The 27,551-nt window shown below is 41.5% G+C and overlaps 3 protein-coding genes across 5 annotated transcripts; all 3 read right to left on the bottom strand.

The window, feature by feature from the left end:
* Positions 1 to 1,131: 1,131 nt before the first annotated feature.
* Positions 1,132 to 3,108, bottom strand: LOC113014301 (protein ANTAGONIST OF LIKE HETEROCHROMATIN PROTEIN 1-like). The gene is made up of 3 exons (XM_026155736.1): positions 3,100 to 3,108; positions 2,795 to 3,000; positions 1,132 to 2,256 (listed from the first exon to the last, which is right to left on the bottom strand). The coding sequence occupies exons 1-3, from the start codon at positions 3,106 to 3,108 to the stop codon at positions 1,359 to 1,361; spliced, it is 1,113 nt and encodes a 370-aa protein (XP_026011521.1). The 3' UTR covers positions 1,132 to 1,358.
* A 10,755-nt stretch (positions 3,109 to 13,863) lies between these two features.
* Positions 13,864 to 16,153, bottom strand: LOC113014903 (centromere-associated protein E-like). Its single transcript, XM_026156714.1, has one exon. The coding sequence runs from the start codon at positions 15,894 to 15,896 to the stop codon at positions 14,265 to 14,267; it is 1,632 nt and encodes a 543-aa protein (XP_026012499.1). The 5' UTR covers positions 15,897 to 16,153; the 3' UTR covers positions 13,864 to 14,264.
* Positions 16,154 to 18,902: 2,749 nt separating this feature from the next.
* LOC113014902 (centromere-associated protein E-like) lies at positions 18,903 to 25,918 on the bottom strand. 3 transcript variants are annotated; one of them, XM_026156712.1, is made up of 2 exons: positions 25,265 to 25,918; positions 18,903 to 20,539 (listed from the first exon to the last, which is right to left on the bottom strand). In XM_026156712.1, the coding sequence occupies exons 1-2, from the start codon at positions 25,659 to 25,661 to the stop codon at positions 19,305 to 19,307; spliced, it is 1,632 nt and encodes a 543-aa protein (XP_026012497.1). In that variant the 5' UTR covers positions 25,662 to 25,918; the 3' UTR covers positions 18,903 to 19,304. The 3 variants fall into 3 exon arrangements, with proteins under 3 accessions (XP_026012497.1, XP_026012498.1, XP_026012496.1); XM_026156713.1 differs by lacking the exon at positions 25,265 to 25,918 and adding an exon at positions 25,073 to 25,258; XM_026156711.1 differs by lacking the exon at positions 25,265 to 25,918 and having other exon boundaries at positions 18,903 to 21,189.
* Positions 25,919 to 27,551: the final 1,633 nt, after the last annotated feature.

Consider the following 27,551-nt stretch of genomic DNA (forward strand, 5'->3'; position numbering starts at 1 on the left):
GCCCCCGCGAAAATTCGGAAGCGTTTTGGCGTTGCGAAAACGCAAAAACGCCAGAAACGCGCGTGAGCGTAGGGCGTTTCAGGCGTTTGACTCGCGAAAAAATCCACGCGCGTGAGTTTATGTGTTGCATTTTGTGCATACGCGCGTTTCGCCTCCCCCGCTCGAGTTGGAAAAATCTGAACTCCAGCGTAAAATCGCGCCGCGACAACCAATCAGGAGCCTGGTGACGTGGCTGTTACCTAGTTCAAAGGGGCAGATCCAGCCAAAGCCATTCATTCTGCATTCAAAATGGAGGAGAAACTAATCAGTGCTGTGGCAAATCATCCAGAATTATACGATGCTACCTATTATGCCGCCTCAGACACGAGAATTCGTGAAATTCCAAATTTATAAATCAGTTTTTGAAAACAGCACAGCTGTGCTAAATTTGGAAACATTGGACCCTAATGATCAGTAGTTTACTGATGAGGCAGCAGCTCTCCAGGGCAGAAACAATGTTCTTATGTTTCTCCTCCTTCTCCCTGAGGCTCTTCCACTCCAAGCTGGGTCCTTTTTATCCCTGTCTCTCTGTAAATAGTTAGATCTCATATATTTATGTTATTTATGTCCTTTTGTTACTGAATTTGTATATTTTATTCCTGTCTGTCTGTAAATAGTTGATGTCATATATTTATCCTTTTGTTACTGAATTTATATATTTTAATAAACATTTATACTGACAAATGTCTTTGTTCTACTACACAGCAAATATTGGCACCGGACTTGACAAAAGTAGAATTTATTTCATATTACACCAATAACAAAACATACTAATACAGTGGGATGCATAAGTTTGGGCAACATTGTGAAAAGTAATTATTTTCCTGTACAAATCGTTGGTTGTCACAATAAAAATTGTCAGTTAAATACATCATATAGGAGACACACAGTGATATTTGAGAAGTGAAATGCAGTTCACTGGATTTACAGAAAGTGCAATAACTTTAAACTAAATGAAGCAGGTGCATAAATTGGCAACACAAAAAAAGAGGAATAACATAAATATGTAGTGTATATCAATGTGTGTGTCTCCTATATGATATATGTAAGTAACATTTTTTACTGTAACAGCGATTCATACAGGAAAATAATGACTGTGAACCTTCACAGACACTAATAATAAGGTTGCCCAAACTTTTGCACCACACTGTATATAGGAACATAGTGAAGACAAGTTGCAGAGTAAAAAGAGGTTAGTTTATTTTGGAGTAGAGCTCCATTCATTAAGAAAATGTTAAAAAGACAGGAACACTCTTTAGAGGTTTGTGGGTGGCTCTTAAAAGAGCCGTTGTGGGGAAGTCGTTCAGACTTCAAACAGGCTACTCCTTTGGTTGCCAAGACACAGCTCCCTCTGCCGAGAAGTGAGCCATGAACTTCTCCCTCACCAGGACAGCCTCTCTGGAGGAGTTGTTTGCTGCCACACGACCCAGGCCTTGCAACGGCTCCACCACAGCAGGCGCCACACCTCCCACAGCAGGTGCCCCTCTCTCGTCCACACAGCGCAGAAAGTTGTGGAGAACACACGTTGCCTTCACACACTTCTCGGCAATTTCAGGACGGAGCTCCATGGCGCGCCGATACAACCTCCACTGTGAGGAGAGGATACCGAAGGCACCCTCCACTATCATCCTGGCCCTGGAAAGGCGATAATTAAAGACCCTCTTCTGTAAAGGGAGGAGGCGTCCAGGGAAAGGTCTCATGAGCTCACGCCGCAGCGGGAACGCTTCATCAGCCACAAAGACGTGGGGCTGGGCTCCACGGTGTTCTCCACCAGGTAGAGGCTGGTCTGGAGGCAGATGGAGAGTCCCAGCCCGAAGAGCCTGACCAAAGGTGGAGTTGGCCAGGATACCACCGTCGCTGGTCCTCCCGTACCCCCCAACATCAATGACGCGGAAGCGATGCTCTGCATCCACAACCGCAAGGAGAACAATGGAAAAAGTTCCCTTGTAGTTGTGGAACATGGATCCTGAGTTGGGGGGTGCCTTCGTCTGGACGTGCTTCCCATCCAGAGCTCCACAGCAGAGAGGGAAGTTCCAGCGCTCCTGGAATCCCTCTGCAATGGACCGCCAGTCTTGAGTTGAAGGCACAGCCATGAAATCGTCCACTAGACAGTCCCAGATGGCCGTCGCTACCTGGGGGATGATCTGGCTCACCGTGGACACACCGACTCGAAAACTGAACGCGATGGTCCTGAAGGAGTCCCCGGTGGCAAGGAACCTGGACAACAGTGTTCAAAATGAGTATTATGTGTACTTCAGTTACAAAATACATTATAGAAATTACAAAACATGAATCTTGCATAGAAAATTTTGTAAATATAAGGATAATTACATGATATATATTTGGTATAATCTGGAACAATCTGCCGTGATTTTAAACAAATATTCAACTATCCCAGAATTAAACCAGGTCTAGATGTGAAAAGGAGTGAGTATCACTACAAAGGTTAACCCACATTGGTCCTAGTACAAGTTTGATATCAGCAAACACCGAGAGCATACCTATGACACCACAGCCATGCTATCATTCAAACACTGATAACAGCATAAATCGAATTAAATCGGGACCTGATGAGACCGTCAGTGTATCACTACAAATATTGTGAAGTCGTGTCGTACCAGTTTGCTATCGGTAAACACCGAGAGCATTCACTCTTAGCATAGCACATCCATGTTAGCAGTGTATAAATGGATGGTTTAGCATATATTAGCGCAGGTATCATTACAGGACTACCGTATTAAACACTTTTACTAACCTCAGGCAGATGGACAGGCGCTCTGCTGGTGGAATTGAGCGCCTGTAATTGGTGTCTAGGCGGGCAATTCTGGGACCGACGCGGGAAAGCAGGTCCTCAAACTGGCCGAGTGACAGGCGATGATATCGCTGGAATCTGCCGTCATCCAGGCGCAGCTCCTGTAGCAAATGGTGAAACTCACCAAACTGATCACGCGTCTCGAGGACCTGATGGACCCAGGTACGGCGAGGACGTCTCTTACGCCGCTGCTCTGCTCTCCACAGTAAATAAAGAAGGGAGACTCTCTCTTCAAGCGCTAGCTCGACAGCTGCCATCTTTCAAAGATACCGGTCTAGCACAACTTCCTCCCACATCCCTCCCACATCCCTCCCACATTTCCGGTTCACGCGCGTGAAAATATGATATTTTGGGGCGCGAGCGATTTTTCTTGGACACGCGTAGAGGTCGCGAATGTGCAGGCGTCAAGTTAGGGGCGTTTTGGCGTTTTTTCACGCGCCCATCGCGTTCGGTGTGAACACACGGTAAGGCTTCCAGGTAGGAGCACCATTTTGTTTTCTTTTAGGACCGTTGGTTCCTACGCACCCTAGCATCGATCCAGGCCTGCACCGAGGGGACTTGGGAAACTGGGTGGTGTGAGAGTGTGTGTGTGTGTGGGGCCCATTACAGTAAAGAACTGTGTAACTGTTATTATTGTTATATTTTGTCATTGCAAGAGACTTTTTACTTTATTGATTTATTGGGTGTTTACCAATTCATTCAGTAAACCTGCTTGGTTTAAACATAAGATTTTGTGTCTAGTACTGTTTCTTATCTATAGTTCAAAGTAAGGTAAAAGTGTATCTGTGTGTTATACGTGTGTAAATCAGGGGAACTTGCACTGAGGGCAACTAAGTAAGTTTAAGATAACTAGAACTCAGGGCGTACCCGGCTATAGTGGAGTACACAGCCAGGGGCGCTACATAAAATGGAGGCACCGCTGGGATATTTTGTTGTTTAAGTCTGAAGTTCCCAAGCACGTGTATTTTGAGATAAAAGCAGTAACTTTGATATTGTTTGGTCATGGATGTTCAAGCTATGCACTCTGAGTTGTTCGAGGAGCTTCAGGAATGGAGTCGTGGAGAGACCTTAGATGAGGCTCACACACTGATGGTGCTTACTCCCGAAGGAGTGGAGATAGACCAAATAGAGCACACTCTGGAGAGTGTTAAAGCTTTGGGTCGAGTGCGGGTCAGAGGCCGGAGATACAACAAAGCGCTTGATAGGCTAACTGTCCTGTGTGAAACCAAAGAGAAAGTAGATGCCACAAGAATCCCACCTGAAGTGTACCCTACGGGGGCTAGTGAGCCGTGGCCCATCATAGTGACAGCTGAAGCTTCGCCTCGTGAGGATTTTTCCCAGAGTAAATCGAAACGCGGGGCAGAGGCACAGGAGAATGGTAACTCTGCAGAGTCGATAATCCGTGCTGTGGGCGATTTGTTGGCAAAGATGGAGAGACCCTCCAGTGAAGGCAGTAGTTATCGTAGACTCAGAATGTTCTCAGGCACAATACCAACACCGGTTGGAGAAGAGACATTCGAACAGTGGCTTGAACAAGCACACCTAATGGTGGAAGAGAGTGACAGTTCTGCTAAAGAAAAGAGGCGCAGAATCATTGAGAGTCTTAAAGGTCCAGCACTAGCGGTGGTGAAAGCTGTGAGGACAGCTGATCCTGATATTAGCCCAGAACAATGTCTAGAAGCTGTTACAAAAGCTTTTGGCAGTGCTGAGACGGGTGAGGATTTGTACTTTGCTTTTCGGTTACTACAACAGCAACCGCAGGAAAAACTATCCGACTTTCTGAGGCGATTAGAGCAGTCGCTGAGCAGGGTAGTGAGTTGTGGTGGAATTGAAGCCCACCGTGTTGATAGGGCCCGAGTAGAACAGCTCCTTAGGGGTGCCGTGTACTCCGACATGATGTTAGTGCAACTCAAGCTGAGAGACAGGAAAGAAACCCCACCCAGTTTTGTAGAGCTCTTAAGTGAGATCAGAAGTGAGGAGGAGTATGAAGCCTCCCGGGCTAAATTGCATCTGGTAGCACACAAAGTCCAAGCACAATCAGAACAGGATAACAGACAGATTGAAATTCAGAATCTGAAAACTGAGATTCGAGAACTGAAGTCTATGGTCTCATCCGTGGTAAACCAGTCATGCCCCGCACCAAGAGAAGTTGCAGAGCCTCTTCCAACAAGCAAGACTGACGGTGTAGAGGGTTCAGCAGATGGCGAAGTGGTTGCACTGAGAAAACGGGTTAAAAGGTTGCAGCAGAAGCTGGACGCCAGAGAGCAAAGGTCTGTTGTGTCCTCTCCAGTTTTGAGAGTGGAGCCGTCCAGGTCTGATCTGAACTCTGCACGGACAGGTAGCACCAGTGATAAAGAAAGCAACTTTTGTTACCGCTGCGGAGAAAATGGGCATTTTGCTAGTAAGTGTGGAAATGCCGCAAACCAGGCCAAGGTTATCCAGAGGTTCATTCAGTCACGGAAAAAGCCCAAACGACGGGAATCATATCCCAAACCCCCTGATGCAGGTGATACTGTGTGTTCAGTTAAGAAGAGTGAAGTAGTCATGCTAGAGGACAGAGGGATCCCTAAAGGTTTGATAGGTCCATCTAATGTAAAGCAAGTCAGAGTGAATGGTGAACCATGCAATGCTTTGTTAGACAGTGGGTCAAGAGTAACCATCATTTTTGAGAGCTGGTATAAGGAGCACTTGTCAGGTGTCCCAATTTACCCAGTTTCAGGTCTGGCCATCTGGGGTTTGAGTGATTCTAGTTACCCTTATCTCGGCTATGTCATTGTGGATGTGGAATTTCCTGAGCAAGTCAAAGGAGGTCACGAGACCATTTCGGTCTTAGCTTTGGTCTGTCCCAACTCCAGAGGTCCGGACCAGACCCCCATGATCATAGGCACCAATGCCTCCCTTTTCCAGAGATTGGCCACCTTGTGCCAGGACACCGTAGGCGTGAGTAGCGTGCAGACTGTAAGCCAAACAGTTGGAGTTTTAACCCCACCAGCCCCTGTGGAGATCCCTGTAGAGGATGAGGGTGGAGTAGGCTGGGTGAAGTGGGTTGGGCCCAGCTCCCTGTCACTCCCGGCCGGTCAAAGCTGTCATGCTATATGCCGGGTGGAGCTAGAAGAACCACTCAGCAAAGGCATATTAATGGTGGAAGCATCCCCAACCATTCCGTTGCCAGCTGGCGTGCTGCTGCAGCCCATGGTGTTGCCTAGCTCTGCGTTGGAGGTAGACCATTTTGTTGTGGCAGTGCAGAATCAGTCTTCCCGGGATATCGTTCTCCCAGAAGGGACCGTTATGGGTCAGTTGTGTACGGTTGATACTGTAACTGCAGCAGTTGAAGTCTGTTCAAAAAAGGGGAAAGATCAGAGAGAGCTAGATCCCCTTCTCATAAATTTTGGCGACTCACCTTTGCCAAATGAATGGAAAGAGCGGCTCCGACAGAAGTTGTCCAAGAGGGCTAATGTGTTTTCCCTCAGTGAGTGGGATGTTGGTCTGGCAAAGGGGGTAGAGCATCACATTCGGATGTCAGACTCCAGACCATTCCGCGAACGGTCACGGCGTCTTGCACCAGCTGACATTGACGATGTCCGTAGACACATACAAGACCTATTGCAAGCTGGCATTATCAAGGAATCTCGCAGTCCTTATGCCTCTCCCATTGTCATTGCCAGAAAGAAAAATGGCAGCATCAGGATGTGCATTGACTATCGAACACTAAACCGCCGAACCATTCCTGATCAGTACACCACTCCCCGCATCGACGATGCACTTGATTGTTTGTCAGGGAGTAAGTGGTTCTCTGTCCTGGACCTTCGCAGTGGCTATTACCAGATACCCATGGCGGAGGAGGACAAAGAAAAGACCGCGTTCATTTGTCCGTTGGGTTTCTATCAGTTTGAGAGAATGCCCCAAGGTATCACAGGGGCACCCGCCACTTTCCAGAGATTGATGGAGAAGGCAGTAGGGGACATGAACCTCCTGCAGGTACTAGTGTACCTCGATGACTTAATAGTCTTTGGCAGGTCGCTGGAGGAACATGAGGAGCGACTTTTGAAGGTGCTAGACAGACTGGAAGAAGTGGGATTAAAACTCTCATTGGATAAGTGCCAGTTCTGTCAGCCGAAAGTGAAGTATGTGGGACACATTGTGTCTGCAGAGGGTGTTGCCCCCGATCCGAGTAAAGTAGAAGCAGTTACTAAATGGCCGGTGCCCACAGATTTGAAATCCCTGCGATCTTTCCTGGGGTTCTGCGGCTACTATCGCCGTTTCATAGCTAACTATGCTTCCATTGTAAGGCCACTCACTGAACTCACTAAAGGCTATGCCCCTGCGCAGCGCAGTAAGAAAGGCCAGGCAGGACAAGGAAAGACCTACTTGAAGGAATCAGAGCCCTTTGGGAGTAGATGGGATCAGTCGTGTGTTGATGCTTTTCACCACATCATTCAGTGTCTGACCACTGCCCCTGTGCTAGCCTTTGCCGATGTAAACAAGCCATACACCCTTCATGTGGATGCCAGTCTGAAAGGTCTTGGGGCCGTGTTGTACCAAGAGGACCCCCAGGGGCTGCGGCCCGTGGCTTTTGCCAGCCGGAAATTGAGCTGCCCCGAACAGCGGTATCCAGTGCACCAGTTAGAGTTCCTGGCTTTGAAATGGGCCGTCGTGGACAAATTCCATGACTATTTGTATGGCGCAAAGTTTACTGTGCGCACTGATAACAATCCGCTGACGTATGTCCTTACCACTGCAAAGCTAAATGCAACAGGGCACCGATGGCTCGCGGCTCTAGCTAGTTATGACTTTAATCTTCAGTATCGGTCTGGCAAGACTAATATAGATGCTGATTTGTTATCAAGAAACATGGTTGATGACTTGAAGGAGACAGAATGGGATCAGGTCTCTCAAAGTGGCGTAAAGTCTATTTGTAAGAAAATATGCCTGGATGATGCAACTGAGACCAATGCGAGATACATCGATCAGTTGGGGGCACCTCCCGAGTGTGTTCCAGCTGTGTATGCTACTCAGTTAAGTCTGTCAGCAGTAGGGCGGGTGTCAAGGCCAGAGTTGCGACAAGCTCAAAGAACAGACGATGCCCTAGGCAGAGTGATCGATGCGCTGAACACTGGTACTTGGCCAAAAGGTATCCATTCTGACCCAGAGTTTGTGTTAATGAGGCGGGAGGCCAGCAAACTTGTCATGAGAGATGGGTTACTTTACAGGACAACCCGAAAGGAGTCCGGGGATGAGCTGTACCAGCTTGTGTTACCTTCTCAATACAGAGAACAGGTATTGCGGTCTACTCATGATGACATGGGACATTTAGGAATAGAAAGAGCCACTGACCTTCTGAGAGATCGGTTTTATTGGCCAAAAATGGCAAATGACGTGGAGCAGTATGTCAAAAACTGTGGGGTATGTGTCACCCATAAAACACCCTACAAGAGAGAAGCCTTTTTGCACCAGATGAGCAGCAAGGGTCCCATGGACTTGGTTTGCAATTAATTTTCTGTCTATGGAGCCAGACTCCAAGGGGATAGGTAATGTCTTAGTGGTAACTGACCATTTTACCCAGTACGCACAGGCTTTCCCCACCAAAAACCAAAAAGCCACCACGGTTGCCAAAGTGTTGGTGGACAAATATTTTGTGCACTATGGATTGCCTGCCAGGATACATTCTGACCAAGGACGAGACTTCGAGAGCCGATTAACCAGTGAGCTCTTGCGGTCATTGGGTATACGGAAGTCTCGGACAACTCCCTATCACCCCCAGGGGGATCCGCAACCCGAGAGATTCAATCGAACCTTGTTGTCAATGTTAGCGACACTAGAGGATGAGAAGAAGCGAACTTGGAGTCAACATGTAGGGTCGCTAGTTCATGCCTATAATAGCACAAAGAGCGATGCCACAGGGTATTCTCCCTATTTTTTGATGTTTGGGAGGGAGGCTAGGCTTCCCGTGGATGTTTGTTTTGGAGCATCTCCTGATGGAGCGGAGGAGAAGACTCATTCACAGTATGTGACGAATTTGAAACAGGAGTTGCAGAGAGCTTATCAGTTAGCCAATGAAGCTGTTGATAAGGTACACAAGAGAAACAAAAGAGCTTTTGATCGACGAGTCAGTTTCCAAGCCTTGGAAGTGGGAGACAGGGTACTCCTTAAGAATCTGGGGTTGAAGGGGAAACATAAGTTGGAAAGCAAATGGAACGCTGTAACACATGTGATTGTGGGAAAACTGCCCAACCTACCGGTGTATAGGGTGAAGCCACAAACGGGTCAAGGTAGTGTGAGAACCCTACACAGAGATCATTTGTTACCGATTGGGACAGAAGTGAGACTGCCAGAAGGCATGGCCAGAGATGAAGTGCCAGCGAGACCACAGACTCGCAGGATGGGAAAAGGAAAAGAGAGGGTAGAAAGCAGAGACGTGAGTCAAGACACTGGGGAGTCGACTGGATCGTCAGATGTAGAATACGAGAGGCCACATGCCTGGTACAGAGACTGTGTGGAGAAAGTGTTGAGGGAGGAGTCATTTAGTGACAATTCTCCATTGGCATCGGAGGATGACGCTCAAGCTATGTTTCTATCTGAGGGCAATGCCGAAGAGTCTCAGGAGGAAGCAGATGACATTGGTGATGTAAAGAACACCGATACAGAGTCAGAAGAGGAGAAGGAAAGACCTCTCTCAAAGAGATCTAGGGGAAGACGGAGTATTGGGAAAGAGGTCAGCAAATGCCTTAGGTCAGGGACGACTGGGAAGAGAAGAATAAAGCCAGTGTTGAGACTGTCCTACGATGAACCAGGGAAGGCTAGTGACCAACCTATTACTATTGTTCACAGAGGGGTTGTGATAAAGTTGGGGAATGCGTAAATGAAAAAAGAAAAAAAAAAAGTGAAGTTCTAAGAGTGTCTGTTATACATTCAAGATGTGTGGAGTTTTATTTGTTGTCAGTCGCCTTGGGAGATGTCTGATGAGGACATCCAGACGATTAGAAGGGGGAGGATGTAGCCCAGGTATATTTTATGGGACTAAGTTTTATTTCCAGTTGGATATATCTGAATAGTTCTCTTGTTCATTTTACTGTGTTGTAGTAGTAATAAGAAAGTGTGTTGAGGTGCTTTTACTTTGAGAGGGAGCGAGCGGAAGGAGAGAGGGAGAGAGCGGAGGCAGCCACGAGAGGAGAGAGAAAAGCGTGCTCGAGATGCGGCTAGCGTCTACAGAGACTTTTTTCCAATGGACAGTGAGGATAAATCATCCCACGCCCACAGCTGAGTAACAGAGCGTGACTGTGAGGTGGTGCAGCCCGGACTGGTTTGCACTGTTGCCTCGAAATATCCCTAGTTAGCGGTGTGCTAACTTGGCTAATCGGAGTTAGCCATAAAGGTGGACTTCGCTGGACGTCACCTGACCTGCACGGAGTGGGAGGCTACTGACTGCCAAGGCGGGCTTATCAGGTTTGCTGCTTAAAAGGAGTAAGCGTGCAGCTCGGCGACCTAAGGGACGGACCTCTCGGTGTGCCGTGAGGGTATTGTGGACAAAAGACTAAGGCTTCCAGGTAGGAGCACCATTTTGTTTTCTTTTAGGACCGTTGGTTCCTACGCACCCTAGCATCGATCCAGGCCTGCACCGAGGGGACTTGGGAAACTGGGTGGTGTGAGAGTGTGTGTGTGTGTGGGGCCCATTACAGTAAAGAACTGTGTAACTGTTATTATTGTTATATTTTGTCATTGCAAGAGACTTTTTACTTTATTGATTTATTGGGTGTTTACCAATTCATTCAGTAAACCTGCTTGGTTTAAACATAAGATTTTGTGTCTAGTACTGTTTCTTATCTATAGTTCAAAGTAAGGTAAAAGTGTATCTGTGTGTTATACGTGTGTAAATCAGGGGAACTTGCACTGAGGGCAACTAAGTAAGTTTAAGATAACTAGAACTCAGGGCGTACCCGGCTATAGTGGAGTACACAGCCAGGGGCGCTACACACTGTATCTGGTATAAAAGGGACAACTCACTGGATCTGCTCACCATCACATGCTGCAAGGGGACTGGCCTTACCCCCATGCAACACTCCTAGATGAAGAGCTGTACTTTACTTTATGTCTGTATTCTTATCTGAAATAAACAAAAACTAATGCAGGCCATACAGTGTTTAGTTTTTGATCTTTGCAGTATGTTCATGAAAGCATGCTTTTTGCTGTTAGCTCTGTCTTTGTAAGGAGGGGAGCAATAGATTTTCTCTTTTCCTTCTTTGGTCGAAACGTTCATGAGATCTGAAGAATCTGCCAAAGGGATGTTTGCAAATGGAAACTCGAGAGTTGCTCTTTTAAAATGTAAATTATTAATACATAAAAAATTATATGCATGATTTAGTAATTATTACTATAGCCATTAGTTATGAGTTATTAGTTGAAATTGAGGAACTACTTTCTTCTGGTGTTCTCAAAGTACAAAATAGTTGTGTACCTGGTGTAATGTTAAATTATAGCACTGGTTTTCATCACATCAGTGTTTTTTCATATTAATCAACACATGCCTATACATGTTGCTTGCATATATTGCAATATATTCAAAAATGTAACTGCTGTCTTCCCATATAAATGCATGATTTAATCATACTATAATGGCTGTAGCATATGTATGTCTGTATGTTCCCCATTTGTAGCACATAGCAAATATACACCATTTGTTGACATATAGTGCACACATGCTGCATTTGTTTAATTTGTGCATATTCTACATTCCTTACACTCCATTTTTTTATACTGAGCTGTGACTGTGTCTGACTGTGTGAACGAAATCATGGGAATCTTGAAAAACATGCTTCTTGTCAGTGACACTGCAAACCTATATATATAAAGATTAGCAAGAAACTAATGTTAACAGCATCATAACAGTCATTGCTCTCCCACATTGTTTTAGTGCATTATCTGGATTCTCCACACCATATATAAAATGTAATGTTTTATGTTACACTCAGTATTCTTGTCCACTTAAAAACGAGACAAAATCATCTGTTTTTGCACAGTTCCTAGGCCAACCTCCGTGTGTACAATTCAGCAAATAGCTCCTCCCATTCCCTTTTCTGATTAATGGTCAGTGTGTTACAGTATCATTAGAAACGGGAAAGATTTCAGTCAGCATTGTCCACTTTAGTGCCTCAAGATAAATGGAATGAAGACAAGTCCTGCATAAGCTATATACATGGAAATGCACATGTGTATATCTGACAGCAAGGTTCAGACCTTTGTTATGTCAGAAGTCTTGGCTTAAAAGTTACCATTTGCAGTCATTATGGGTAATGATTTCCCCATCATTCCATTTCTTGTGCAGCACACCACAGGAATTACTGACGTTAGGAGCCTAGATCAAGAAAGTGGGGAAGCCAAAATGATCCCAGTTAAAGGTACAGCTAAACTATGCAATGTGGTGAGCACCAAGGCTCAAGGTACTGGCGACGTTGTCAGGAGGCTGCCTTATATTTCCAACACCTTATAGAAAGGTGTTGGAAATATAAGGCAGCTATATAAGGCAGGAAGGGGAAAGTTGAGGGGCACAGCAAGGACGGAGAATGAAACCAAACCAGCCATTAGATGTAGATCTGGAGATCTACATCTATATGTAGGTTTACTTTAGAGGCAAGTTCCAACTTTAAAATCTTTGTTTGCGAAAGTGACAGAGATTGAGATGGTCAAGCAGGGCAGGCCTGTGTGTTTGGAGGACACAACATATATAGTGGAAGGGGAATGGGAATGTCAGAGGATTTACATGTGCTTGACTGTGAGCACAAGTCACTAAAGCCACTAAAGGACTGACAGTGTTCATTTCATTCCTTCTTGCACGAAGACATTGGTCCTGAGGCTTCATGCAATTGCACCTATGGACGCCATGAGCTAGACTACCTGGGCACCATTTCACAATTGACCTAAACTGTACCTGTTTACAACTGCACCTAGATTAAAACACAAGTTGACTATCTACATGTGTTTAATTTTAATTTTAATTTTTTTTTGTGTCTCGTTAAAAGCCATTGAAAAGAGCACAAAATCTCATCATTCTGTACTTAAAACATACAGAATCTGTTAAAGATACACAATATTTCATGTGAATTTAAAGCTAAAATAACGGGTTTTTTAAATTTATTATCCCAAAGGAATACAGTGATGGAAATAAATTATGTGATCGTTAGTTTAAGTTATTTTGCAATATTTTTCTGACACTATTTTTCTGACATTGGTTTTACCAATCTTTAAACTTGTTTTTATTTTTACAGAGTATCTCTGCATACAAGATACCCTTTGCTTTAAATTTAAAGCAGATACATTAAAATATCTAAAGTTAATTTAAAGCAAATACAGAAATGCAACAAAAGTGGGGTACAAAACAACCTTGATGCAAACTTAAAACCACAGATAAAGAAAAGAACAGACTAGCCCACAAAAATAGCATATTTCCAAACCTTTTGCTAACAATCAAATAATCAAACTGCACAAAGCTTTAAATCCTTTCAAAGTTTCTTTTTTATTTCATCAGCAAATTATGTTAATTAAAGCTCATGATAAGAAAAGTTTCCAACTGAATTCAAGAAAATGGAGAAAACCTCCATTAATCTTATAATCAACCATACAAAGAAGATGGAAAAGCAATAGAGAATGCACTGATGCATGCTCAGGTATCCAGGTAAGTAAATCCCAAAAGGCTGAATCTGTTGATCTGGACGTAGCGTTTTCAATGGGAGAAACATTCTCCTTCAGTCGCTTGGATGAGTGAGGAAACATTTCTCCCACTGAAAACGCTACGTCCAGATCAACAGATTCAACCTTTTGGAATCTAGAATGCAAATGATGGTTGATAAATAGCTATGTATGCAATGTGACCACTGGCTAAGTTAGGCCAATGCATAGCCAGTGGCCTCAAGGAACTTTATATTGCATGGTAAAGACCCTGCAATATAAAAGAAACCCCAAACAATCCAACGATCCCCTCTGAGCAAGCACTTGGCCACAGCGGGAAGGAAAAACTCCCTTTTAAGAGGAAGAAACCTTCGGAAGAACCAGGCTCAGGAAGGGGCAGCCATCTTCCACGACTGGTTGGGGCATAGATGGTACAAAACATGGACATAGCTTGTTCGTTGGAAACTTGAAGCCAATACAGAAGAACCTTAAGTGTACATTCAGTCTGAAGTCTACCAGATGGCAACAGCTAGCCTGATGCAAACCTATAGAAATCTATAGGAAAACAGCTTTCTTTCTTGATCCACTCCTCCTTAGCACATCTGGTTTTTGAAGACTGGAGTTGGACACCCCTGTTCTATATTGTCTATGGGGCTTGAGGGGAAAGAGTTGTAGTGGTGTATATACATGGGATGTCGAAAGATGGGAGTGGGGAAGAAATGCTCCGTTCCCCTTACTTACTGCAAACTGCCTTTCAGAAATGGGGATAGATGTAGTCAGAAAATGCTAAATACAAGGCAGCACCTTGGAGCCATGTTGTCCATCCCCCATGATCCTCCACGTCTCTGGGTTGAAACGTCTGCTCTTGTGGAGTTTCCATGTGAGATGAACTTTCTGTAGGGATGTCCTTGTTTTTCTCCTCCAGGTCTGTAGTTTCGCTTGTTTTAATCCTCTCTTCCTTTTCAGTTGACTCATTGGATTCAGGTGTGAGCTCAAAACTACTTTGATGGGGTTCACCTTTATCAAGCTCTTGCATTTCTTTTTGCAGAGGCTGTTCATTTTGTCTCATTTCCTTCTCACAATCAGCCAACTTTTTGGTAAGCTCCTGGACTTCCTGTTCCAGAGCGTTGTTTTGTTCCTTTATTCTGTTACTCTCTTCTTCAAAGGATTTGAGTTCTTGCAAAACAGATTTGAGCTCCTTAACTTCTTCCTGAATAGCAATGTTTTTTGCTTCAATTTCTTGTTTCAGGTCTTGGTTTTGATTGTTCAGAGACTCATTTTCCTGTTTTGATTCCTCATACAGTTCCTTAAAATCTTTGAAATTTTCCAGGCTTGCGTTTGCCTCATGGATGTCAGTTTGGAGAGCCTGGATTTGCTGTCTCATTTTAACTTCTTCATTTTGAAAAGTCTGTTTCAGGTCACACATGCTCTGTATTATAGCATCATTTTCTGACCTGAGTGCCTGGTTGTCCGTTTGGAGATCTTTAACTTTTTCCTGCAATGCCAGCTTCTCCATTTCATACTCTTCACGGTTACGGTGCATTCTTTCTTCCAGAGCCTGTTCATTTTGTCTCATTTCCTTCTGACAATCAGCCAACTTTTTGGTAAGCTCCTGGACTTCCTGTTCCAGAGCGTTGTTTTGTTCCTTTATTCTGTTACTCTCTTCTTCAAAGGATTTGAGTTCTTGCAAAACAGATTTGAGCTCCTTAACTTCTTCCTGAATAGCAATGTTTTTTGCTTCAATTTCTTGTTTCAGGTCTTGGTTTTGATTGTTCAGAGACTCATTTTCCTGTTTTGATTCCTCATACAGTTCCTTAAAATCTTTGAAATTTTCCAGGCTTGCGTTTGCCTCATGGATGTCATTTTGAAGAGCCTGGATTTGCTGTCTCATTTTAACTTCTTCATTTTGAAAAGTCTGTTTCAGGTCACACATGCTCTGTATTATAGCATCATTTTCTGACCTGAGTGCCTGGTTGTCCGTTTGGAGATCTTTAACTTTTTCCTGCAATGCCAGCTTCTCCATTTCATACTCTTCGTGTTTACAAGGCATTTTTAAGTTGTTTTTAAGTTGCTCCAGAGCACTTTTCCATTCTTGATCATTTTGTTCATAAGCACTCTCCTTTGCTTGAACTTGTTGTCTCAAAGCTTGATTTTCACACTGCAAATTGGCAACACAATTGTTCAGCTCTGAATTCTCCAAGCAAAGCTTCTCATTTTGTAGTTGTAGTTCCCTTTTTTTCTTGTTTTTAGAAAACCCATATTCTTTGAGAAGCAGTTCAATGGTTTTTCGGAGGTTTTCGTTCTCATATTTGAATTCCCTCACTTGCTGGCGAAGGTTTACATTCTCTTCCATCACATCACTGGAAATGGAGGGGGACTCAGACATTTTTGTAATTTAACTAAAGTTAAAATCTACTACTACTTACAACAGTGCTAACTGTGTTCCTTGTTCACTTCAAAAAAGTGTCTCAAATTACAGTCAAGCGTATAAGCTGTTTGCCTCTTCAGTGAGGTTGTAACTGAATGGACACAGGGTTTGGGTTACTTATATAGATTTCAGATCAAAGGAATTCTAATAGAATGTGATGAGTCATGCTGATGTCATAAGAAACATGTGATGTCACAATGAACATGTCAGATGAAATGATGGAAAAAATAACAATAGTATTGTCTGGTAAATTGATTAATGATTCCATGATCTTTGAACCTGCAATGGACTTTATTAAAAAATGTAACAAGTGAATAAAATGTTTTTAGATAAATGTGTATTTTAATGAAAATTTGCTGAGCTCTTTTGTGCAGGATTGTTATGTGTGCATTGTGCCACATTTAAATCTGGCACAATGTAGACTTTACTTTAAAAATAAAGTAAAACAATTTATGATAAAGTTTAAAAAGTTCTTTATTGGCCTTTCACTGCTCTAATTTCTGAAAGGCAGAAATTAGAAATTTGTATCAGCAGTGTCATCCTCTGAATGCTTCATCACACTGTGAGTTATGTTTTTATCCTTCAAGACTGAGCTGATGGAGAACAGGTTTTTTTTTAATGTATTTATTTTACTTAAATTCACCAAGTCATCATCATTACCTCAACTTGAGTTCATAGATGATCCAGTTTTAGTTTTTTTGTTATTAAATGTCCCCCTCTGTCCCTACACGTGAAACCCTGTTAAAAATCAAGATTGCTCTAAACGATCCAAGGACATATAAATGTCATCTGTGTGTGTAGCAATTTCTTAAATAAGCATATTAAATAATATTAAATTAATGCACAGTTGAAAGGATTCAAGTCTTTTCTACCTTTTTTTTTTTTTTTTTAATTCAGTCATATTGTATGATTCTTTCATTTTCTGTAATTCTCTATCATTTTTTTTGCCTGAAGAACATATTGAGGAGCCAGGATTTTGTGATGCATTTGAGCTTTTTCCTGCTGAAAGTCGCTTTGCAGCTCACACATGCTTTGATTTTCCTGTCTGAAAAATATTTGCAGACCAGTGCTTTACTGAAAAGACATCTGGTTATAAGCTCATGTTTTACCAACTAATGTTTTATATGACAGACCTAAAACTCACACTTTTGCTCTGATAAACAGTTCGGCTACATTCTCACATCATATCGTTTATTTGCTGGGTGTGACAACTAAGTACCCCTTCAAAGGACGTTTTGGTAACAGCAGCTAACGGTGTCAAAAACAGCAGCACTTACTGAGAGAAATCCTGAAGAACTCAGCTCAGTATCATTGTCATCAGACAGAAGTAAGCTTCTTTAACAAAGTAACAGAAACACACCGGCCATCTGCAGTCATTATGGGGTACAGAGGGTTAAGTCTGACATCACCATCTTCAAATTCCTCAAATATGAGCGATCCCTCTCATGTACTCATTTTTAATCTTGTTCATTCTGCTTACTTTATATGAATATGGTAGCATTTTCAATTCCTCCACTTCCGCCTCGACTTCCTGTCTTTCTGTTAGTGGCACCATGTCCAAACCATGGATGACAGCAGCTCTGACTATCACTTTCTAAGTCTTCCCTTTTATGTCTTGCTGCTCATTCATCATGCTTACACCTGTCACAAGTCACCACTAATACTTGTCTTCATCCTGTCTGCATCCTCTTTTTTACGTCTCTTCTGGACTGTCCATTGCTTAGGATGGTTGACCCCAGATATTTAAACGCATCTACCTTTGCTACCTTTGTTCTTTGCAACTTTACTGTTACACCTGCTCTCTCTAATTCACACTCGTGTATTCTGACCTTCGTTCCTCTTGTCTCCAGTGTATACCATCACGTCTCCAGGCTCTTTTACACCTGCTCCTTATTCTTCTACAGATCACAATGTCATCTGCAAATATCAGGTATACCATGGCCTTGTGCGACTCGAACCAAAATGAGTACATTTAATCCAAAGCAAATAACCCCAGGCAAACAGATAAGTGTGGGTGAGGAGCTGGCTAAGATGGGACAATGACTTTTAGCCATTTTTCCCTGTGAAGGAAAAAAGATTTCAAACTTGCATGTATATCTTCTCGCCAATAGTATTAGATACAAATAAGGCTTTCATGAAAACACTGAATAAAAATGATACATATTTGCTAAATTAGGATAAAATACAAGGCACAGAGTGATACTAAATGGAGAGCCATTTGTAAACCGTAAGAGTCTCTTCTAAGGGAACAAAGAGCAAAAACAGCCAAACAGCAGCTACATTAAAGTATTTAAAGTTAATTTAAATGAAATAAAGAAATGCAACTAAAGTGGGGTACAAAAAACTTAAAACCACAGATACAGATAAGAACACACTGTCTCTCTAAAGTAGCATATTCTCCAAACCTTTGTTAAAATCAAATAAGCAAACAGTACAAAGCTTTAAACTGTTTCACAATTTCTTTTTATTTTATCATGAAATTATGTTAAAGCTCATGCTAAGAAAAGTTTCCAACTGAGTTCAAGAAAATGGAGAAAACCTCCATTAATCTTATAATCAACCATACAAAGAAGATGGAAAAGCAATAGAGAATGCACTGATGCATGCTCAGGCATCCAGGTAAGTAAATCCCAAAAGGCTGAATCTGTTGATCTGGACGTAGCGTTTTCAATGGGAGAAACATTCTCCTTCAGTCACTTGGATGAGTGAGGAAACATTTCTCCCACTGAAAACGCTACGTCCAGATCAACAGATTCAACCTTTTGGAATCTAGAATGCAAATGATGGTTGATAAATAGCTATGTATGCAATGTGACCACTGGCTAAGTTAGGCCAATGCATAGCCAGTGGCCTCAAGGAACTTTATATTGCATGGTAAAGACCCTGCAATATAAAAGAAACCCCAAACAATCTAACGATCCCCTCTGAGCAAGCACTTGGCGACAGCGGGAAGGAAAAACTCCCTTTTAAGAGGAAGAAACCTTCGGAAGAACCAGGCTCAGGAAGGGGCAGCCATCTTCCACGACTGGTTGGGGCATAGATGGTACAAAACATGGACATAGCTTGTTCGTTGGAAACTTGAAGCCAATACAGAAGAACCTTAAGTGTACATTCAGTCTGAAGTCTACCAGATGGCAACAGCTAGCCTGATGCAAACCTATAGAAATCTATAGGAAAACAGCTTTCTTTCTTGATCCACTCCTCCTTAGCACATCTGGTTTTTGAAGACTGGAGTTGGACACCCCTGTTCTATATTGTCTATGGGGCTTGAGGGGAAAGAGTTGTAGTGGTGTATATACATGGGATGTCGAAAGATGGGAGTGGGGAAGAAATGCTCCGTTCCCCTTACTTACTGCAAACTGCCTTTCAGAAATGGGGATAGATGTAGTCAGAAAATGCTAAATACAAGGCAGCACCTTGGAGCCATGTTGTCCATCCCCCATGATCCTCCACGTCTCTGGGTTGAAACGTCTGCTCTTGTGGAGTTTCCATGTGAGATGAACTTTCTGTAGGGATGTCCTTGTTTTTCTCCTCCAGGTCTGTAGTTTCGCTTGTTTTAATCCTCTCTTCCTTTTCAGTTGACTCATTGGATTCAGGTGTGAGCTCAAAACTACTTTGATGGGGTTCACCTTTATCAAGCTCTTGCATTTCTTTTTGCAGAGGCTGTTCATTTTGTCTCATTTCCTTCTCACAATCAGCCAACTTTTTGGTAAGCTCCTGGACTTCCTGTTCCAGAGCGTTGTTTTGTTCCTTTATTCTGTTACTCTCTTCTTCAAAGGATTTGAGTTCTTGCAAAACAGATTTGAGCTCCTTAACTTCTTCCTGAATAGCAATGTTTTTTGCTTCAATTTCTTGTTTCAGGTCTTGGTTTTGATTGTTCAGAGACTCATTTTCCTGTTTTGATTCCTCATACAGTTCCTTAAAATCTTTGAAATTTTCCAGGCTTGCGTTTGCCTCATGGATGTCAGTTTGGAGAGCCTGGATTTGCTGTCTCATTTTAACTTCTTCATTTTGAAAAGTCTGTTTCAGGTCACACATGCTCTGTATTATAGCATCATTTTCTGACCTGAGTGCCTGGTTGTCCGTTTGGAGATCTTTAACTTTTTCCTGCAATGCCAGCTTCTCCATTTCATACTCTTCACGGTTACGGTGCATTCTTTCTTCCAGAGCCTGTTCATTTTGTCTCATTTCCTTCTGACAATCAGCCAACTTTTTGGTAAGCTCCTGGACTTCCTGTTCCAGAGCGTTGTTTTGTTCCTTTATTCTGTTACTCTCTTCTTCAAAGGATTTGAGTTCTTGCAAAACAGATTTGAGCTCCTTAACTTCTTCCTGAATAGCAATGTTTTTTGCTTCAATTTCTTGTTTCAGGTCTTGGTTTTGATTGTTCAGAGACTCATTTTCCTGTTTTGATTCCTCATACAGTTCCTTAAAATCTTTGAAATTTTCCAGGCTTGCGTTTGCCTCATGGATGTCATTTTGAAGAGCCTGGATTTGCTGTCTCATTTTAACTTCTTCATTTTGAAAAGTCTGTTTCAGGTCACACATGCTCTGTATTATAGCATCATTTTCTGACCTGAGTGCCTGGTTGTCCGTTTGGAGATCTTTAACTTTTTCCTGCAATGCCAGCTTCTCCATTTCATACTCTTCGTGTTTACAAGGCATTTTTAAGTTGTTTTTAAGTTGCTCCAGAGCACTTTTCCATTCTTGATCATTTTGTTCATAAGCACTCTCCTTTGCTTGAACTTGTTGTCTCAAAGCTTGATTTTCACACTGCAAATTGGCAACACAATTGTTCAGCTCTGAATTCTCCAAGCAAAGCTTCTCATTTTGTAGTTGTAGTTCCCTTTTTTTCTTGTTTTTAGAAAACCCATATTCTTTGAGAAGCAGTTCAATGGTTTTTCGGAGGTTTTCGTTCTCATATTTGAATTCCCTCACTTGCTGGCGAAGGTTTACATTCTCTTCCATCACATCACTGGAAATGGAGGGGGACTCAGACATTTTTGTAATTTAACTAAAGTTAAAATCTACTACTACTTACAACAGTGCTAACTGTGTTCCTTGTTCACTTCAAAAAAGTGTCTCAAATTACAGTCAAGCGTATAAGCTGTTTGCCTCTTCAGTGAGGTTGTAACTGAATGGACACAGGGTTTGGGTTACTTATATAGATTTCAGATCAAAGGAATTCTAATAGAATGTGATGAGTCATGCTGATGTCATAAGAAACATGTGATGTCACAATGAACATGTCAGATGAAATGATGGAAAAAATAACAATAGTATTGTCTGGTAAATTGATTAATGATTCCATGATCTTTGAACCTGCAATGGACTTTATTAAAAAATGTAACAAGTGAATAAAATGTTTTTAGATAAATGTGTATTTTAATGAAAATTTGCTGAGCTCTTTTGTGCAGGATTGTTATGTGTGCATTGTGCCACATTTAAATCTGGCACAATGTAGACTTTACTTTAAAAATAAAGTAAAACAATTTATGATAAAGTTTAAAAAGTTCTTTATTGGCCTTTCACTGCTCTAATTTCTGAAAGGCAGAAATTAGAAATTTGTATCAGCAGTGTCATCCTCTGAATGCTTCATCACACTGTGAGTTATGTTTTTATCCTTCAAGACTGAGCTGATGGAGAACAGGTTTTTTTTTTAATGTATTTATTTTACTTAAATTCACCAAGTCATCATCATTACCTCAACTTGAGTTCATAGATGATCCAGTTTTAGTTTTTTTGTTATTAAATGTCCCCCTCTGTCCCTACACGTGAAACCCTGTTAAAAATCAAGATTGCTCTAAACGATCCAAGGACATATAAATGTCATCTGTGTGTGTAGCAATTTCTTAAATAAGCATATTAAATAATATTAAATTAATGCACAGTTGAAAGGATTCAAGTCTTTTCTACCTTTTTTTTTTTTTTTTAATTCAGTCATATTGTATGATTCTTTCATTTTCTGTAATTCTCTATCATTTTTTTTGCCTGAAGAACATATTGAGGAGCCAGGATTTTGTGATGCATTTGAGCTTTTTCCTGCTGAAAGTCGCTTTGCAGCTCACACATGCTTTGATTTTCCTGTCTGAAAAATATTTGCAGACCAGTGCTTTACTGAAAAGACATCTGGTTATAAGCTCATGTTTTACCAACTAATGTTTTATATGACAGACCTAAAACTCACACTTTTGCTCTGATAAACAGTTCGGCTACATTCTCACATCATATCGTTTATTTGCTGGGTGTGACAACTAAGTACCCCTTCAAAGGACGTTTTGGTAACAGCAGCTAACGGTGTCAAAAACAGCAGCACTTACTGAGAGAAATCCTGAAGAACTCAGCTCAGTATCATTGTCATCAGACAGAAGTAAGCTTCTTTAACAAAGTAACAGAAACACACCGGCCATCTGCAGTCATTATGGGGTACAGAGGGTTAAGTCTGACATCACCATCTTCAAATTCCTCAAATATGAGCGATCCCTCTCATGTACTCATTTTTAATCTTGTTCATTCTGCTTACTTTATATGAATATGGTAGCATTTTCAATTCCTCCACTTCCGCCTCGACTTCCTGTCTTTCTGTTAGTGGCACCATGTCCAAACCATGGATGACAGCAGCTCTGACTATCACTTTCTAAGTCTTCCCTTTTATGTCTTGCTGCTCATTCATCATGCTTACACCTGTCACAAGTCACCACTAATACTTGTCTTCATCCTGTCTGCATCCTCTTTTTTACGTCTCTTCTGGACTGTCCATTGCTTAGGATGGTTGACCCCAGATATTTAAACGCATCTACCTTTGCTACCTTTGTTCTTTGCAACTTTACTGTTACACCTGCTCTCTCTAATTCACACTCGTGTATTCTGACCTTCGTTCCTCTTGTCTCCAGTGTATACCATCACGTCTCCAGGCTCTTTTACACCTGCTCCTTATTCTTCTACAGATCACAATGTCATCTGCAAATATCAGGTATACCATGGCCTTGTGCGACTCGAACCAAAATGAGTACATTTAATCCAAAGCAAATAACCCCAGGCAAACAGATAAGTGTGGGTGAGGAGCTGGCTAAGATGGGACAATGACTTTTAGCCATTTTTCCCTGTGAAGGAAAAAAGATTTCAAACTTGCATGTATATCTTCTCGCCAATAGTATTAGATACAAATAAGGCTTTCATGAAAACACTGAATAAAAATGATACATATTTGCTAAATTAGGATAAAATAGAAGGCACAGAGTGATACTAAATGGAGAGCCATTTGTAAACCGTAAGAGTCTCTTCTAAGGGAACAAAGAGCAAAAACAGCCAAACAGCAGCTACATTAAAGTATTTAAAGTTAATTTAAATGAAATAAAGAAATGCAACTAAAGTGGGGTACAAAAAACTTAAAACCACAGATACAGATAAGAACACACTGTCTCACTAAAGTAGCATATTCTCCAAACCTTTGTTAAAATCAAATAAGCAAACAGTACAAAGCTTTAAACTGTTTCACAATTTCTTTTTATTTTATCATGAAATTATGTTAAAGCTCATGCTAAGAAAAGTTTCCAACTGAGTTCAAGAAAATGGAGAAAACCTCCATTAATCTTATAATCAACCATACAAAGAAGATGGAAAAGCAATAGAGAATGCACTGATGCATGCTCAGGCATCCAGGTAAGTAAATCCCAAAAGGCTGAATCTGTTGATCTGGACGTAGCGTTTTCAATGGGAGAAACATTCTCCTTCAGTCGCTTGGATGAGTGAGGAAACATTTCTCCCACTGAAAACGCTACGTCCAGATCAACAGATTCAACCTTTTGGAATCTAGAATGCAAATGATGGTTGATAAATAGCTATGTATGCAATGTGACCACTGGCTAAGTTAGGCCAATGCATAGCCAGTGGCCTCAAGGAACTTTATATTGCATGGTAAAGACCCTGCAATATAAAAGAAACCCCAAACAATCTAACGATCCCCTCTGAGCAAGCACTTGGCGACAGCGGGAAGGAAAAACTCCCTTTTAAGAGGAAGAAACCTTCGGAAGAACCAGGCTCAGGAAGGGGCAGCCATCTTCCACGACTGGTTGGGGCATAGATGGTACAAAACATGGACATAGCTTGTTCGTTGGAAACTTGAAGCCAATACAGAAGAACCTTAAGTGTACATTCAGTCTGAAGTCTACCAGATGGCAACAGCTAGCCTGATGCAAACCTATAGAAATCTATAGGAAAACAGCTTTCTTTCTTGATCCACTCCTCCTTAGCACATCTGGTTTTTGAAGACTGGAGTTGGACACCCCTGTTCTATATTGTCTATGGGGCTTGAGGGGAAAGAGTTGTAGTGGTGTATATACATGGGATGTCGAAAGATGGGAGTGGGGAAGAAATGCTCCGTTCCCCTTACTTACTGCAAACTGCCTTTCAGAAATGGGGATAGATGTAGTCAGAAAATGCTAAATACAAGGCAGCACCTTGGAGCCATGTTGTCCATCCCCCATGATCCTCCACATCTCTGGGTTGAAACGTCTGCTCTTGTGGAGTTTCCATGTGAGATGAACTTTCTGTAGGGATGTCCTTGTTTTTCTCCTCCAGGTCTGTAGTTTCGCTTGTTTTAATCCTCTCTTCCTTTTCAGTTGACTCATTGGATTCAGGTGTGAGCTCAAAACTACTTTGATGGGGTTCACCTTTATCAAGCTCTTGCATTTCTTTTTGCAGAGGCTGTTCATTTTGTCTCATTTCCTTCTCACAATCAGCCAACTTTTTGGTAAGCTCCTGGACTTCCTGTTCCAGAGCGTTGTTTTGTTCTTTTATTCTGTTACTCTCTTCTTCAAAGGATTTGAGTCCTTGCAAAACAGATTTGAGCTCCTTAACTTCTTCCTGAATAGCAATGTTTTTTGCTTCAATTTCTTGTTTCAGGTCTTGGTTTTGATTGTTCAGAGACTCATTTTCCTGTTTTGATTCCTCATACAGTTCCTTAAAATCTTTGAAATTTTCCAGGCTTGCGTTTGCCTCATGGATGTCATTTTGAAGAGCCTGGATTTGCTGTCTCATTTTATCTTTTTCATTTTGAAAAGTCTGTTTCAGGTCACACATGCTCTGTATTATAGCATCATTTTCTGACCTGAGTGCCTGGTTGTCTGTTTGGAGATCTTTAACTTTTTCCTGCAATGCCAGCTTCTCCATTTCATACTCTTCACGGTTACGGTGCATTCTTTCTTCCAGAGCCTGTTCATTTTGTCTCATTTTATCTTTTTCATTTTGAAAAGTCTGTTTCAAGTCAAACATGCTCTGTATTATAGCATCATTGTCTAATCTGTATGCCTGGTTGTCCCATTGGAGATCTTTAACTTTTTCCTGCAATGCCAGCTTCTCCATTTCATACTCTTCGTGTTTACAAGGCATTTTTAAGTTGTTTTTAAGTTGCTCCAGAGCACTTTTCCATTCTTGATCATTTTGTTCATAAGCACTCTCCTTTGCTTGAACTTGTTGTCTGAAAGCTTGATTTTCACAGTGCAAATAGGCAACACAATAGTTCAGCTCTGAATTCTCCAAGCAAAGCTTCTCATTTTGTAGTTGTAGTTCCCTTTTGTTCTTGTTTTTAGAAAACCCATATTCTTTGAGAAGCAGTTCAATGGTTTTTCGGAGGTTTTCGTTCTCATATTTGAATTCCCTCACTTGCTGGCGAAGGTTTACATTCTCTTCCATCACATCACTGGAAATGGAGGGGGACTCAGACATTTTTGTAATTTAACTAAAGTTAAAATCTACTACTACTTACAACAGTGCTAACTGTGTTCCTTGTTCACTTCAAAAAAGTGTCTCAAATTACAGTCAAGCGTATAAGCTGTTTGCCTCTTCAGTGAGGTTGTAACTGAATGGACACAGGGTTTGGGTTACTTATATAGATTTCAGATCAAAGGAATTCTAATAGAATGTGATGAGTCATGCTGATGTCATAAGAAACATGTGATGTCACAATGAACATGTCAGATGAAATGATGGAAAAAATAACAATAGTATTGTCTGGTAAATTGATTAATGATTCCATGATCTTTGAACCTGCAATGGACTTTATTAAAAAAATGTAACAAGTGAATAAAATGTTTTTAGATAAATGTGTATTTTAATGAAAATTTGCTGAGCTCTTTTGTGCAGGATTGTTATGTGTGCATTGTGCCACATTTAAATCTGGCACAATGTAGACTTTACTTTAAAAATAAAGTAAAACAATTTATGATAAAGTTTAAAAAGTTCTTTATTGGCCTTTCACTGCTCTAATTTCTGAAAGGCAGAAATTAGAAATTTGTATCAGCAGTGTCATCCTCTGAATGCTTCATCACACTGTGAGTTATGTTTTTATCCTTCAAGACTGAGCTGATGGAGAACAGGTTTTTTTTTTAATGTATTTATTTTACTTAAATTCACCAAGTCATCATCATTACCTCAACTTGAGTTCATAGATGATCCAGTTTTAGTTTTTTTGTTATTAAATGTCCCCCTCTGTCCCTACACGTAAAACCCTGTTAAAAATCAAGATTGCTCTAAACGATCCAAGGACATATAAATGTCATCTGTGTGTGTAGCAATTTCTTAAATAAGCATATTAAATAATATTAAATTAATGCACAGTTGAAAGGATTCAGGTCTTTTCTACCTTTTTTTTTAAATTCAGTCATATTGTATGATTAAATGCTGCTGCTGCTGCTGCTGACATGAACACTGAAATCGGATGTATTCTATGGATGTTCATTTAAATTTGTTTGCTGCTTGTGTGATTACAGATGCAGTGAGAATCATGTTTCCCAGGCTTCCACTGAAGACATCCTAAAACTTTCCACATACTGAGGATAGAGGACATTGACGATGCTATGTCACTGCTCCTGTCCAAGGAGAAGAGCCTACAGGTTCTTTGTGTGAACAAACTCATTTTAATGGAGGAATTTGTGTTGTGCGTCACATTCCCTGTAGACTTTTTCTTCTTTTGTTTTATGTAGTGTGTGGTTTCCATTATACGAAAGCATTGTGTGCTTTTGAGGACCCCAGGTTTTGAGAAAAATAGTCGTTTGATTCTTTTGTGTGTGCTTCTTTTTATTTAAGGCGTGTTTACGTAGTAATGTTGTCGCTGGTCTGTATATCCACAGTTAGGTTTTGCTCTAAAAAAAAGCAGCCCCTGGGCACCTTCCATTTACACTTATGTTGTTGCGCCCCTGTGGATATGAGGGATATGTGGACTGTTATTTCGTGATTACAGAGGCTAAAATACCACACATGCTAAATGTTTACAATTAGAGCGTCGGAAAGCACCACAAGGCTTTTCCTTGAAAATCAGAGGGAAGCACATTGATTGTTTCCTTCCTTTATTTACCATGTTTCTTGGCAGAGGTAAGGTGAAGTGTCTGAATCAGGGCATTTTTAAATGCCAAACACGCTCAGCTTAACAGGAGGCAAATGTCATTCAGAAGGTCAGTGTTTCATAAGTGGAAATCTGTGTTAAGGTAAACTATTTAGATGGTGGGCTTTTAACTTTTCCTCACAATGGTGAGTCCATTCATATTGTGACTGCAGTATGATAACACAATTTCTAAGTCATTTAATTCTGTCTGTTTGTATTGTCTCACAGCCCGCCTG

Source organism: Astatotilapia calliptera, chromosome 22 (genome assembly GCF_900246225.1).
Source record: "Astatotilapia calliptera chromosome 22, fAstCal1.2, whole genome shotgun sequence".
Lineage (NCBI taxonomy): Eukaryota > Metazoa > Chordata > Actinopteri > Cichliformes > Cichlidae > Astatotilapia > Astatotilapia calliptera.